This window comes from Felis catus, chromosome D1, assembly GCF_018350175.1.
Source record: "Felis catus isolate Fca126 chromosome D1, F.catus_Fca126_mat1.0, whole genome shotgun sequence".
In the NCBI taxonomy this organism is placed as follows: Eukaryota; Metazoa; Chordata; class Mammalia; order Carnivora; family Felidae; genus Felis; species Felis catus.
Window position 1 is genome coordinate 89219479 of NC_058377.1, and position 15795 is coordinate 89235273.

Consider the following 15795-nt stretch of genomic DNA (forward strand, 5'->3'; position numbering starts at 1 on the left):
TTCCATGGCTCACCTTATGATTTGGCCTATAATCTCAACTAATTTGATACATTAGAGTGATGGTTTATTTAATTGTTTGCCTCCCCCCCAACTCATGACACAGTTCTGTGAGAGCAGGGGCCTTGTCTGTCTTGTTCACACCTTTATATGCATGGAGCAGGTGTCCAAATAATTGTTAACTGAATGAATGCCTATACCAGATAAACTCAAACATCTCCCCGCCCCATCAAACCATTCTGAAAGCCCCTCATCTTTGTACTAAGCGGTCTGTCCACTTAGTTGAAACAACTGACCAGCAAGAACAGTGTCTGCCACTTTGCTGTAGAAAGTCTGTCCTCCCCAAAGTCATCAGGATCTTTGCAAAAATAGTAGAGATTGAACTCTGCCAATCCAACTCAAAAGAGAGGATCTGGGCTTGGGTAGCACAGAGAACTTCAACTGCTGAATAAAAAAAAAAAAAAGCATTTCTCTGCGCTTTAGTTTGGCTGATTTCTATTAAATATGTGTTTAAGTTCCCCAATCCTTTCTTCATTGTGACCAATCAACTGTTAATCCCCTCCAATGAATACAGTAGTGTGTGTGTGTGTGTGTGTGTGTGTGTGTAGACTGGTTTTCGGTTATGAAATTTCTTTTTAACACTTTCCAAATATATCCTGAAATTTCTCATCTCTTCTTTCCTGTGGAACCTTTAGTATATTTAAAGTTATTTTATTTCATTTATTTATTTATTTTTAGGTAAGCTCTACGCCCAACATGGGGCTTAAACTCATGACCCTGAGATCAAGAGTTGCATTACTACCAACGAAGCCCGCTGGGTGCCCCTATTAAAAAGTGTGTTTTTTGATTCCTTAACCGAAAATTCCAGTATTTGATCATGCATGGTCTGTTTCTTTTGACTGATTTTTTTCTCTACACTGAAGGCTATATTCTCTTGCTTCTTCACAATAGAAAATACATATTTTTTTTTTGACTGGTAATATCCTTTCCTCTATTAGGCAGGGAAGATGAGGGGCTGATCATTTGAAACCAATCAGAAATTAAACTAGTATGAAGCAGGACGGGATATATGATTCTTCTAGAGGGATCTTGAAATTGAAGCACCAGAAACCTAAAAAAAGTCTGTCTTTGATTTTCAACACTCCCCCTGAACCTCCCCCCCTCAGCTTCCTCCGCCTCCATAATTGTAAGACTGGGAAACTGTGAGCTTTTGAGACTTTGAAATCACCAAGTTTTTGAAGTTGCAAAACTCCAGCATCCCGAGATCTTCTGCTTTGCAGTCTTGCCCGAGACTCTGCTTGCTCGGCACAATTTCATTTAAGAAAATACTTGAATTGCCTTTACTTTGGGGTCTCCTTTAGATACAAGTTCAGCAGGCTGGCCCACAGGTTCATCACAAGTCTGGCTAGCCTCCCCCCCCCCCCCCCCCACCTCTTCCACCTGCCCTGCCCTCAGCTTCATAGCTAGCCCTGGTCTAAGGTATCCTGGATGACCCGCCTACCCAGGAAGAACTTATTCCTCTGGGGTTTAGATTCTTTTAGATTTTGTGTTCACGGATACTTGACAGCTTTAAAGAAAACCGTGGATTTTCTTTGGTTTATCAAGTGATTTCTTGCTATTTGAGCAGGAAGGAAGGCCTTTTTCATGTCCTCCTACACCTTCGCCAGAAACTGAGCAATGATTGATGAGTTCTTTGACAATATAAAATCCTCTTCAGGGGCGCCTGGGTGGCTCAGTCGGTTAAGTGGCCGACTTCGGCTCAGGTCATGATCTCGCGGTCCGTGAGTTCGAGCCCCGCGTCGGGCTCTGTGCTGACAGCTCAGAGCCTGGAGCCTATTTCAGATTCTGTGTCTCCCTCTCTCTGACCCTCCCCCGTTCCTGCTCTGTCTCTCTCTGTCTCAAAAATAAATAAACGTTAAAAAAATTTTTTTTAAATAAAATAAAATCCTCTTCAAAGGTTCAGACATGAATTCCCTGCAGTCACAGCTTTAGCAATATAAAATATGTTATATATAAATATATATAGTATATATATAAATATATATACTATATATAAATATATATATATAGTATATATATAATATATATATAACTTTCATATAATTTTATATGAGATGTAAAATACTACTTACCATATAATACTTGTTCTGGGAAGATTACCTCCTCATGCCTGGTATATATTTTCTTGTTCCTTAGGGAATTCTACTTTACTATTTTTGCTCTCTGGCCCTACATTCATTTCTTTCCCAAACAAAAGGAAAAAAAAGAAAAACAAGAGCTCTCTTGCTGTCTCTTGCTTAGTAATGATAAGAATGGCAACCACCATTTATTGAGCATTTACTATGACTCAGGCTTCATATTAAGGGATTTACAGACAGTGCTTCATTTAACCCTCCCTCACAAAAATCCACAAAGCGCCCACTATTATTATCCCATTTTGTAAATGAGGAAACAGATTTACAAAGATTGAGTCACTTTGCCCCAAGTCACAGAGGGAGGAGAGATTCAAATCCAGGTCCTACTAGTTCCAAGCCCAGTTGGTAACCACCACAGAATACAGTTCCCAGTTTGGATCCACATGGGCATCTTTCCTTTCCTGGAAGTTTCAGGACACATAAGTCCAGAACAAGATGAGGCAGTTTTCAGGGACTCCTCCTTGGTGATTCTATGGTTCCCTAGGAAGACAGCTCCATATATCAGTAGCACATAGATTTGTGAGCCTTCTTGCTCGCGCTCTCTCTCTCAAAATTTGCTCTTGATCATTCCACACTATGGCTCAAGAACAAGGCTACACAAATCGTCCTCCTGTCTCATATTCTAGCCCATGTTTAGGCATGGCTCGTGGCCAGTTCCTCTGTTCTATCCAAAATATGGCTAAGAAGATAAAATGTATTAAGGGTCCATCATCTCTCCTCATAAATCCTCTCTCATCTGGGTTGACTTCCTAACCTTCCATCCCCTAGATTCTCCATAGCCTGAAAGTCTGGGTCACTGCAATGTGAGCTGGAGGTATGGCATCCTGGGTGGCTCTTCTGCCCTCTCATTGCTCATCTCATTCGGTGGCTAAAGAACTCAGCCTGAGGGCCACGTTAAATAAGCTCCACTCTGGGGCACCTGGGTGGCTCAGTCAGTTAAGCATCTGACTTTGGCTCAGGTCATGATCTCGTAGTTCATGAGTGCGAGCCCCGTGTAGGGCTCCGTGCTTCTGATTCTCCCTCTCTGTCCCTCCCCACTCACACTCTGACTCTCTCTCTCAAAAATAAATATCAAAAAATTAAAACAAAATAAAAGTAAGTAAATTAAACAAACAAACAAATTCCACTCTGAAGTACAATGAAGTGGTTCCACTTAAGAAGTCAACTTTCCAGTTTATGAAGCCTTGGGAGGAAGACTTAATGTTGACTTGAGATATCAGTGCCTTTTTAGCCACCGTCCAGCTCACCGTTCATAATAACCACTCCCTACAAAAGGAACCAGGATTCATGGAGAAATGGCTGGCGCCAGGACTTGGACATAAACAATCAAGGTGAACTTGAAACATCTGGCTGAGGGGCGGGCAGAAGGAAAGCAAGGAAGTGCCTAGAGAATAATCCTATAGAGTTGGCTTGAAAGGTCAATTCTGGGACAATTTGAGCATCAGAAAGAAAAATGATGATAACATTGCAAAATACGGAAAAAAATTAAATTCATGCGTTCATAGTGCTGTAAAAGAGAAAGTCAGATGTGAGAAAATGATCACTGGTGGGTCCAGGTGAAGGGCATATGAACGTACTATTCTTTCAGCTCTCCGTGAATATAAAATTTTTCAAAATAAAAAGTTGGAGGAAGGAAGAAAGAATCAGCTCCTTTCTGAAGCCTGGAATACTCTGAGCTTACTAAACCAATCTTCCGCAGGCAAGAGGACGTGAAGAAAGTCCTCTCCTGGGCTCACTGACCTCAGGCCCCTCTCCTATGAACTTGGTTAATATAATCTGTCAATTGTTATGAATGAATCAATCACCTAACGGGTTTTAAGACTGTCATACCAATTATTAAGAATATTGTCGAGGACAGTGAGCAAATAAAGGTGCTATAGCATCTGCTCAATACTGAATGCTCTATAACTCAAATATAAAATATTCTGATCCTTTGTGGCATTTGCCTGTCTCTTCTCTTTCCAAGGTTCTATAGGGCACTCAGGAAAAAATGCCAGGGCTCCACAGATCTTACTCAGCAGGAAGCCCTCCCTCTGAATTAAACAACCTGAAAGGATCACTTGGGTGCCATCTACTGGGTAAATGCTTGCATTGCTCCAGCCAGGAACAGGGCACCAAGCGTTCAGCTCCTTCTTTATACAGGCAGGCAGCATAGTGCCCAGCAGTAGGCAAGCGCTCAGCAAACAGCGAAATGAATTACTTCCGCCTTTGAATTCCCTTCACATTTATTTTATGCCAGTATGAGGTGCAGGTGATAAGAACCTAGTCTTCTCACAGTCAAGCCCTGTTTCCATAAGTTGGATTGTAAACTCATTGAGGGCTCATTGTTCTCCCTGGTGACCGACCCATAAGAAATGCTTCATAAATGCTTACGACTGTGATCAAAGAACATACAACGTGAGAAAAGAGGCTTTCAGAGCAAGCATGATGAAATTGAACAAGCATAACCGAACCAACACAGAATGAGATAGGAATCTGGCCATTATTCTGTTTGTTTCAAAGAGCTGACCACATTCCAATTTTTTTTTTTTTTTTTTTGGTCTCTCCTCTCTATATTGCAAGATCCAAAATTACAGGGACCATATCTGTCTTGCCATTGTACGTCCAGGACCTAGGAGCATCTATTTAAGAAATATTTTTAGGGGGCGCCTGGGTGGCTCAGTCGGTTGAGTGTCTGACTTTGGCTCAGGTCATGATCTCATGGTTCCTGGGTTTGAGCCCTGCGTCAGGCTCTGTGCTGAATGCTTGCTCAGAGCCTGGGGCCTGCTTCGGATTCTGTGTCTCCTTCTCTCTCTGCCCCTCCCCTGCTCACGCGCTTCGCTCTTTCAAAAATAAATAAATGTAATTAAAAAAATTTTTTAAAGAAATATTTTGGGGGGTGCCTGGGTGGCTCAGTCGGTTGAGTGTCCAACTTGGACTCAGCTTATGATCTCGGGTTTTGTGAGTTCAAGCCCTGCGTTGGGCTCTGGGCTGACAGCTCAGAGACTGGAGCCTGCTTCTGATTCCGTGTCTCCCTCTCTCTCTGTCCCTTCTCTGCTCTGCTCTGCTCACGCTCTCTCTCTCTCTCTCAAAAATAAATAAACATTAAAAAGAAATCTTTTTTGAATGGATGGGTAGATGAACGAATGATGCTCTCCGCTCTCTTTCCTAGGGTTCATGACCAGTTGCCCTGTTATCTGCTATCCTCAAGAAACCCTTGATCCTACACATGGGCACTCTCACTATCCAACCAGTCAGATTCCATATACAGCCAACTTTTATACTGAGGCTAAAGCCAAGACTCAACCAATAGGTGTTATTTGGAAAGGCTCACGCACAGGATTTCTTTGGGCAACTGCTCTCCTTCTGTCTTGTTCCTACTTGCTTTAGCACTCTCCTGTATCCAAATATTCTTCTCTTTCCCTGTCCTGTCCCTAAACAAGCTCACTTATTTATACGGAGGGACTGGAGAACCATTTAGGAAATAATTGTACCCCTCCTCCTTGGGATGGTGTACACTTCCCTACTTGACTGATCGGGGGCTTGGCCGTGTGACTTTTTTGGGGAAGTTAGTGGATGTGATGGGAGCAGAGGCCTTAAATGTGCCTGTGTGTTTGGCGCGGCCTCTAGTGTTTTTGCAACCCACCCTGAGCAGAGGACGTCCCAAGTAGCTGCTGCTCCTTTGGGGCTGAGCCCTGAAGCCGGAGCGCAACCCAGGCCAACCCCGCTGAAATCAGTTGAACCTCAGCCAACCCACAGACGCATGACAAAGGAAAATAAACATTTGTCCTTTTGAGATGGTTTGTTACACACACACACACACACACACAAATGACTAATATAGATGAACACCTTATCACTACTACTCCTGGAAGCTTCCACTTGGAAATTCTGCTCTATGATCACAGTACCCCTCCCTCCTACATGTTCCGCTACTCTATTGACACTGCACCTGCTTTTCCACCTCGCTGACACCTCTGGTCACTGCCCTTTCTCCAGCCTCTTTCCGGTTTCATGTGGTCCCCAATCTGGACCATCATGTCTTAGCCAATGCGTGGACCCACCAGATGACTGGTTTTATTCCCCTCTGCTGCCCTGCTGCCCGAGCACTGCCCAACCGTGTGGACTGTACCACCTACACAGGGGATCCAGCTACAGCGGGGTCCTTAGTCTGCTTGGACAAGCTTTACTTTGCCACGAGCTGGTGCCTTTCCTTAGTCCTCCTGCGGCTGTCCCAAACCTTCGGTAACTGCCCAGTCGCAGACGCACGTGCACTCTGCTGTCGGCAGGATTTCACTTCCTACTTCTCAGCGGAAACAGAGCTGTCCGATGGGGCCTTGCCAGCAGAGGTAGGATGGCACTGTGCTTAAGGATGAGGGGTCTAGGGGCACTTGGGGGGCTCAGTCGGTTAAGCGTCCAACTCTTGATTTCAGTTCAGGTCATGATCTCACGGTTTGAGAGATCGAGCCCGGCATCAGGCTGTATGCTGACAGTGCAGAGCCTGCTTGGGATTATCTCTCTCTCTGTCTCTGTCTCTCTCTCTGTCCCTCCCCCACTCGTGCTCAATCTCTCTCTCTCTCTTTCTCTCTCTAAAATAAATAAACTTAAAAAAAAAAAAAAGAAAAAGGGGCCTAGGGGCACCTGCGTGGCTCAGTCAGTTAAGCATCCGACTTCGGGTCAGGTCATGATCTCTTAGTTCAAGGGTTCAAGCCCCACAACGGGCTCTGTGCTGACAGCTCAGAGCCTGGAGCCTGCTTCAGATCCTGTGTCTCCCTCCCTCTGCCCTTCTCCTACTCACGCTCTGTCTCTTTCTCTCTCTCAAAAATAAATAAACATTAAAAAAAATTAAAATAAAAAAAAAGAACAAGGGGTCTAGAATCACACAGACCTAGGCACCTTCCTGTTTTACCCACAGGTGAACAGAGGCATAGCTCAACCATTACCTCCCCTGTCCCTGACTCCCTAGGATTAATTGTCCTTTTATCTATGTTCTCAGAGCACTTAGCCATACCTAGTCCACAGATTTTTCTTGGCTTCCCATTGCTCTTAGAATAACATCTAAACTCTTGGGGCACCTGGGCGACTCAGTCAGTTGAGCATCCAACTCTTGATTCCAGGATGGTGGGATTAAGTACCAGGGCAAACTCCACACTGAGTGTGGAGCCTGCTTCAGATTCTATGTCTCCCTCTCTCTCTGCCCCTAACCCACTTGCATCCTGTCTCTGCCTCTCTCTCAAATAAATACGCATCAAAAAAAATTTTTTAATAAAATAAATAAAATGAAATAAAATTAAAATTAAATAAAATAATAAAATAAAATAAAACAAAATAAAATAAAATAAAATATAAAAACATCTAAACTCTTTACCTACTTTCCCTGCCTCTAAGGTCATACGTGAGCCGACTCCGGCAGATGGCTCCACCCCATCTCATACCACTTCTCTATTCACTCACAAAGAAAAAAAGCAACTTCCCATATCCAAAGGGGAGAAAACCCCAAAGTTATCTCATTACTCCAAAGGTCAATGTGAAATCTAACCATGTACATTATATCTCTTCTTTCTTTTTTTTTTCTTTTTTTTTTCTTTTTTTTTTTAACGTTTATTTATTTTTGAGACAGAGAGAGACAGAGCATGAACAGGGGAGGGGCAGAGAGAGAGGGAGTCACAGAATCCGAAACAGGCTCCAGGCTCTGAGCTGTCAGCACCAAGCCCGACGCGGGGCTCAAACTCACGGACCATGAGATCATGACCTGAGCCAAAGTCGGACGCTTAACCGACCAAGCCACCCAGGCGCCCCATATCTCTTCTTTCTTAAACTTTTATTGAGGGCGCCTGGGTGGCTCAGTCGGTTGTGTCCAACTTCGGCTTAGGTCATGATCTCACGGTTTGTGAGTTCGAGCCCCGCATCGGGGTCTGTCCTGACAGCTCAGAGCCTGGAACCTGATTCGGATGCTATGTCTCCCTCTCTCTCTGCCCCTCCCCCACTCATGCTCTGTCTCTCTCTGTCTCCGAAATAAATAAACATTAAATTTTTTTTTAAAAAACCCTTTTATTGAAAGTAGTTTTTATTTCTGGGCCACCTACCAGCTTGGCAATTAAGGAGCATATAGAACAATAATGATGTATTTATGTATTTGTTGAGCTTTTACTATGTACCAGACAAAGCATTAAGTGCTTCATATGCATTATGAATTCTTGAACTAACCCTAGGAGGTAGCATTACTCCCACCGTAAAGAAAAGGAAACTGAGCTTAGCAAGGTTAAGCGACTTGGCAAAGGCCACGGTGCTAGTGACTGGCAAAATTACAGGTCTGCGTCATTCCAGAGCTTGTGGTCTTGACCTTTATGCTACACCATCCTCAGAGAACAGCGGCCAAAGGCAGACCAGGGTTAAATCCCACAGCTAATCCACCTAGAACCCACCTAAAATGACATTGAAGTTTTTAAATCTGCAACCAAAACCCAGCACTTTTAAAAGTATCTGTATTCTGGGGGTGCCCCAGTGGCTCAGTTGGTTGAGCCTCTGACTTTGGTTAAGGTCCTGATCTCAGGGTTCATGAGTTCGAGCCCCACCCACGTTGGGCTTTGCAGTGATAGTGCAGAGCCTGTTTCAGATTCTCTGTCTCCCTCTCTCTCTGCCCCTCCCCTGCTCGTGCTCTCTCTCTCTCTCTCTCTCTCTCTCTCTCAAAATAAAAAAAAAAACATTTAAAAATAAATACATAAAATAAATTTATCTGTATTCTGGATAATTTAACATCCAGGTTCATCCGAAAATCCTAATACACCAATTCTCCTCCAGATAGAGCGGAGTCCCTCAGCTGCAGACCACACAGCGAATCCTTTGCCTTAGACTCTCGAAACTCATGGCATTTTGCTGCAGGTGGGGTCAGGCAAAAAAATCAACAATACTCTATACTCATCTCTGCAAACTGGGACTATCATTCATAAGAGTAAATTCGCTCGGACTGTCAACTCATCCTGTTTCTGACTCAAATAGGGAGCATGTCGGGGCGCCCGGGTGGCTCAGTCGGTTGGGCGTCCGACTTCAGTTCAGGTCATGATCTTGCAGTTTGTGGTTCGAGCCCCGCGTCGGGCTCTGTGCTGACCGCTCGGAGCCTGGAGCCTGCTTCGGGCTCTGTGTCTCCCTCTCTCTCTGCCCCTCCCCCACTCACGCTCTGGCTCCCTCTCTCTCAAAAATAAACATCTAAAAACAAAACACAAATAGGGAGCATGTATCGGAGGCTTAACAAGATAACAGTCTGTGGCTCCAGACTCTCAGAGGGACAGTCACTGTCAGGGCACTGCGGAGGGGAGTTTTAAACTGAGAGGTTAGATTTCCACTCCGTTTTCAAGGGCTTATTGAAATTCAGAGGGGAACCCTAATAAAGATTAAGTAATTCTTAGAGACGAAGTCAAACCCAGAAAGAATCCCTTCCCTGGGAGAAGCGGCATGCCGACAATTTGATGTGGGTGCCAGGAATTTAACTCAGGATTCAAGAAATTCACCAATAGAACTTGATATTTAAAATGCACTACAGAACTCAGCATGGTTGAAGCCTCATTCACCGGTTGCTGACCACGGCTAACACACAACTGCTTCTGTGTTAACAGACACGAGGCGTGCTGGGTGCAGAATGTCTTGGCTTCATTTAGGAGAAAGGAGAAGATTTAAGAGCAGATATAAACCCCTGGGCGCCAATTCTAAACAGATGTCCACCATCCACACCCAGCAGATGGAAACACGCCTTTGTTGTTGTTGTTTTTTTATAGTCTTACCTAGAAAGCCCTCTGGCCGCAGCTTTCCAGAACTCAGATTCCAACAAGACAAACCTTAGTGTGTTGCAAGCTGCCACGTGAACACAGCATGCACAGGGAGGGGGCCGTGTCGGGGTCTACTCACGCATGCAGTCTCCTCCGTACCAGCCCGCCCGGCACTCTGCGCAGTAGATGCCCTTCACGTAGAAGTCGTCCAGCGTGCCCCCCCACGAGCCGTTCCGGCAGGCCTTGCAGTTTTCAAAGATGGTACAGCCTGGAAAATTCCCCAGCAGAAGAATGTTAGATTAGGCACTTACGGGTTCTGGGGCGCCTGGGGGGCTCAGTCGGTTGAGCGTCCGGCTTCGGCTCAGGTCACGATCTTACAGTTCGTGAGTTCGAGCCCCGCGTCGGGCTCTGCGCCGACAGCTCAGAGCCTGGAGTCCGCTTCAGATTCTGTGCCTCGCTCTCTCTCTCTCTGCCCCTCCCCCGCTTGCACTCTGTCTCCCTCTCTCTCTCAAAAATGAATAAATGTTTAAAAAATTTAAAAAAAAAAGCACTTACGGGCTCTAATGGACAGCAGGAGAGAGACACCGTAACTTCTCAGGGCCCCATCTCAGATGAAGGCCTCTGGGCCTAGAAAGGTGCCTGAGCCCTTGGGAAAAGATACTCATTCCTAGGAAAATGCCAGAGTCACCAGAATCCAAGGGGGGGGGGGTGGTCTGAACCATCTTCCAAGTTAGTGGCTGACGTTTTGAAGTAACATGAAACTACTTCTAGTAAAAGCTAGAATCTGTCTATCAACATAGCATATTTATTTCTCTTTCTAAAAGCATTATGTCCATATTGTGGAATATTTAGAAAATTCAGACAGGCAAAGAGAATTAAATTAAAAACACCTAACGGTCCATCACCCAGGAGCAACGATTGGTAACACACCCTCTCTGTGTATATACAAAAACACATTTTCTTAAAATTAAGCTTGTGTCATAGACTGTACATTCTGTTTTTGTAACTTAGTTTTTCAGTTAATAATAGATAGTATCTTCCTGTTCTGTTAAATAGTCTTCTATACCATATCCTTCCATAACCCAAGTATGCCGGGGAAACAACCTCAACGCCTAATAAGGGGCTCACCCCAGAACGTGTCGCCCTGCCCCCACCAGCAGGCCACACCAGAAGGTTGAGCAGCTCCCAGTTAAGGGTCATTTTTAAAACACAGTCTCTTGAGGGGAGGGGGGCAGCGATGAAAGATAGAGATAATTCGATCCCACTTATCAAAATGGAGAGCTAAGTTCTCCGGCCGTGTTTCCCTGAGCAAACTGCTGAAGCTCTCCGTGCCCTCATGTTATCATCTGTAAAACAGGGGGTAAAAACTGTACCTGCCCCTAAGGGTTATTTTAAAAATTAAACGAACACATGCATATGAAGGACTCGGCACATAGTACATACCCCCCAAATATGAACTATAATTCTTACTCTGCACTCCCATCCCTGCACGTGGCTTATCCTACCACTGCACATAACCTGCTCAATGTTTAACTGCCTGTCTGTTTGCCTATGACGGACTGAGGTCTTGTTCAACAATATGTTCCCAGCACTTAATGTGATATCTGGAACACAGCAAGTGTTCAAGAAGTACTATTTGAATGAATGAATAAATGGACGGGATGGACGGATGGACGGAGGGATGGGTGGGTGGATGGAGAGATGAACTGCTAATCCAGGTTTCTCAACCATTGGAGACGACCAGTATTTCCTTGAGCTGATGGCACACCTCTGTGATCTGGGCTGAAACTGGGTTTTCATCCGCCCATAGTGTGCACTTGCAGTCCTCTCTTTGCACACCACCCTGATGCGGCTTCCCTGTCCTAGTGCTTCCTCCCACCAGAGAAGAAGAGTTGCTGATATGATTCATCAAATCCCAGTGGGTCATGTGGCCCACAACCGGGTCCCAGGGGAGTCACCGTGCTTTCCAAAGGCCACCTTCACCCATGTGCCACTTTCCCCGCTTTGGTTCCCTGTCCACTCTGCCACTGAGGAGGCAAACGGACTCCGAGTCTGCCCCTAACTACCCTGCCAACTCTCTCTCTGGGCATAGTAACTTCAAGGCCTTTGGGTGCAAGGCACAAAAAAACGGCCAGGTGATCAAGATGAGCAAGGCGATGACGCAGAGACACCAAGTAGCTCACGGCATTGCCAGAAAATCCAGGGGACTGAGTTCAGAGCTACCTAGCCTCAAGCCACACGAAAATACACGGCACACTCGATCCAGGGAGGGCCCGAGTGCTGCGGGACACCGTGGGACATCACTACTGACATCCTCACCACCATGTGCCTGGGTGTGGATGCCTGTAACCACTGCCACCAGAGGAGATGGTTGTCTACCATAATGAGGAAAAGAATAGAGATTCTAAAACTGTGCTGCGATCCCATCTCTCACCTTTGAGACTGGCAAAAATCCACAATGATTTGTGTCGCAAGGCTTTGGGAAAACAGCACCCTCATACCCGGCTGCTGAGAATGCCGAGTGCACGGGGGACGATACAAAGGCCGGCAACGTGACATAGGCACCTCTCTTTGACTCAGCAACCTCTCTTCCAGGAACCTACCCCAAAGAACACTGCAAAATGCTAAGTGATGTCTGTCTAAGGCTCTTCGCTGTAATATTATTTATAATAGCAAAAGGCTGGAAACAACCCAAATACTTGTAAACTATAGGAGTCCACACAATGCAGTTACATGCAACCGTAAAAAGAAGTGGAAAAAAAATGGCTTTATCCATCCGGTCAGTGAGTGATCTCCAGCATATGGTGTTAAGAGGAAGACAAAAAGCAAGGTAGTTAGCGGTGTTTATCGTAGGCTGTCTTTTGTGCCAGGGGAGAGATATATAAATGTATATACAAATGTGTATTTGCTCCTGTTGTCAAATACAGAACACAGATGGAAACAAAAAACCTGCCTATATATCAAGTACGTGGTGTAACACCACAGACGAAAGAACGACTATATTTAGGGGGATGTAGCCTAAGGTCAATAAAAACCGTAATAATCAGTGGCCTTGTTAGTATTAATGGTGTTACCGCAAAAAAAAAAAAAAATAGTGCTATTGCTATTTTGTACAATGATATTATGCTATAAGATAAAGCCAATAAGTGATTAGGTTAATACCATTAAGAAACTGTCTTCACCATGACAGAAAAGACACGCAAATATAAAATTAGCAAAGTTAATTAAACCGCCTCGGAATATTACATTTGCACTTGACTACCGGCATAAACTCCTTTTTCTCTTTGTTTAAAAATACGTATTTCCTAGCCCCATCCACTTTAAATAAATAAATGATAGCCTAGTACAACAAGGACAGTCCAGGAACAAGGAACATGTTTGGAGCCCAGATTATGGCGTCAAGCCCAGAATTCCTTGGAGGGATGGCTGATTCCAGATCTGGGGCAGAAAATACACAAGAAGAGCCTAAAATCAAGTAAGATCTCAAACACTAGAGTGGTCATGTCAGAAGAACACAGATGGACACGGAGGGGGGCCCCCCAGTGTCCTGAGATAGGGGGATGTATGCATGAAAATGAATCATGACCGAAATGGATTAAACCACGTAAGTAAAAGCACCTAAGTTCATAATTTCACACTGACACACACCATGCACACGGTTCTTTGATCACCAGTAGGAACTGCTAGGGCATCAACGCACTATTCTGAAAATGAGAAAAAGAAAACAAGCCTTTACGTAACCTGCCCTTTCAGGAACAACCAGCTGGTCACCGCTTAGGTCCAAAGATCATTCCTAGCATTCCTCAAGGGGGCGACACTGGGTGCCTCTTGTGTGTCGTAACAGGAAGATGTTGGTACGGCTGAGACAGGTGTTGACCGCCGTCTGTACAATGTAGCAGGAAGCACAAAGCACCACTTGTGAAGTTCTCTTACTTATCATAAAACCAAAGCCCTGCCCTCACCCCAACAGTGACCACCAGGCTTTTGGAAATACTGAAAATCGTTCAAAGACTGATACCACTACCAAGGATCCCGGGTTGAGAGACCCTGGTTTCATTCTCAAAATTTCCTTAGAAAATCTGGAAGCATTACTCAAGTATTTCCCTCCAAACCACACTAACCATCAGAAAATTGGGGCCATTGGTTTTTTTTCTAGATCAAATGGACAAAGGCTATACCGAGGTCACTCGAATTTCCAAACTCAGCATTGCTCTCTTCTAAGAAGGAAGACAGTTTAGAAATATCACTTGTTTACTTGAGCCCCATTTTCTTTCCACTTCTATAGCTTCCCACAAAAGAAACTTCCTGGTAGTTACGTGCATCATTCTGGGTGTTTGTCAAAGAGGGGGGGAAAGCAGAAACGAGAGAAATTCCCCAAACGCACTTTTGACATCCTTTCGGTCTTCAGCCCGAGGAAAGAGTGTTGGAAACTCTCTACATCTTCCTTTTGATCTGGCCTACGAGGGAAAAGGTAAGACGCCCCTGGGAAAAGCCAGACGCGCCAGGGAGCAGACAGGAAAGCGCCTAGAAATTGTTCGGTGGCTTGCTAATCACATTGGAAACATCTTCAGTCTGAGGCTTGGGGTGTTCACGGGTCTCTGGGCAGACAGGCACTGCAGTGAAAAACGACAATCACTGTCCCCTCAGTGGTGGGGATACGGTGGCTCGGAAGAAGGCAACGAATGGTACACGGTGGCCTGGGAAGGTCCCGTCTCACCTTCAGATGCTCTTATATTACTGGGACCCCCTCCTAAATGTCCAGCTCAGAGCCAGAGCGTCATCCTTGACTTCTACTTTTCCCTTCCCTTCCCCATCCAGCCAATCCCAAACTGTTGTCAATTCCACTCCCTTGCATTGCTCTGAAATCCCGCCACCTCTCTCCATCTGCAAGGCTGCGGCATTCATTAAGGTCTCCGTTACTCCCCCCCTCCCCCCCCCCCCCCCCCCCCCCCGCCTCCTGGCCTGCCCTTCCTCTAATCCTTTCTCCATACCTCAGCCAAAGAGAAAATCGTGTTTCACGTCTTTACTCAAAGATCTCCAATGTTGCTAAAATTTCTTCAGGATATAGCCTAAAGTCAAAGCACAACGTGCAAAGCCTGTCGGGGCTTGGACCCTCAGATAGCTCTCTTAGAATCTTTTCTCTTTGTCTGTTTATCACTCTTCATGTTTCTCATCTCTCTCTCTCTCTCTCTCTCTCTCTCTCTCTCTCTCTCTCTCTCACACACACACACACACACACACACACACACACACACACACAGCTTCCTTTGGCCAGACGAGGAACATGCAATTCCCAAACCCCATGCTTTCTCTTGCCACAGGGACTTAGCACATGCTCTGGCTACGGCTTGAGCTCTCTACCACACCCCCTCCACCCCGTTCAGTTTGCTGCTTCCACCTTCGGCACACCTATCACCTCCTCCAGTAAGCTCCACCGCCACCCTCCGTCGCCATCCCCGCTCCCATGGCACCTGGGGCTTCTCTATCACAGCACTCCCCACGCTGTGTATTGTAGCTGCCTGTTTACTCGTCCATCGCCCCCGCCAGGCTACAAGCTCTGGGAATGCAGGGAATATGTCTTTTTTTAAAAAAACATCATTGTATTCCCAGTATCTGCTATGGTCCATAGGAGCTGCTGAGTCTTTCATTAAATGACCGAAAAAGTGGATGCATTCACAGCTTTCCCATGTTAGCGGTGAAGAGGGTTCTAATTCCTCCACTTCCCTGGCCCGAAGTTAGAACAGGGCAGAATCATGCCACTTTTTTTTTTTTTTTTTTGGGACAGAGAGAGACAGAGCATGAACGGGGGAGGGGCAGAGAGAGAGGGAGACACAGAATCCGAAACAGGCTCCAGGCTCTGA

General features: G+C 45.5%; 1 protein-coding gene across 2 annotated transcripts in view; it reads right to left on the reverse strand.

Moving 5' to 3' along the window:
• The window catches only part of PAMR1 (peptidase domain containing associated with muscle regeneration 1), a 75941-nt gene that overhangs the window by 39698 nt on the left and 20448 nt on the right, over positions 1–15795 (reverse strand). For both annotated transcript variants that reach the window (XM_006937193.5, XM_045039138.1), the window contains exon 3: positions 10074–10202. In XM_006937193.5, the coding sequence (XP_006937255.1) occupies positions 10074–10202 (129 nt within the window). The remainder of the gene's footprint in view (positions 1–10073; positions 10203–15795) is intronic.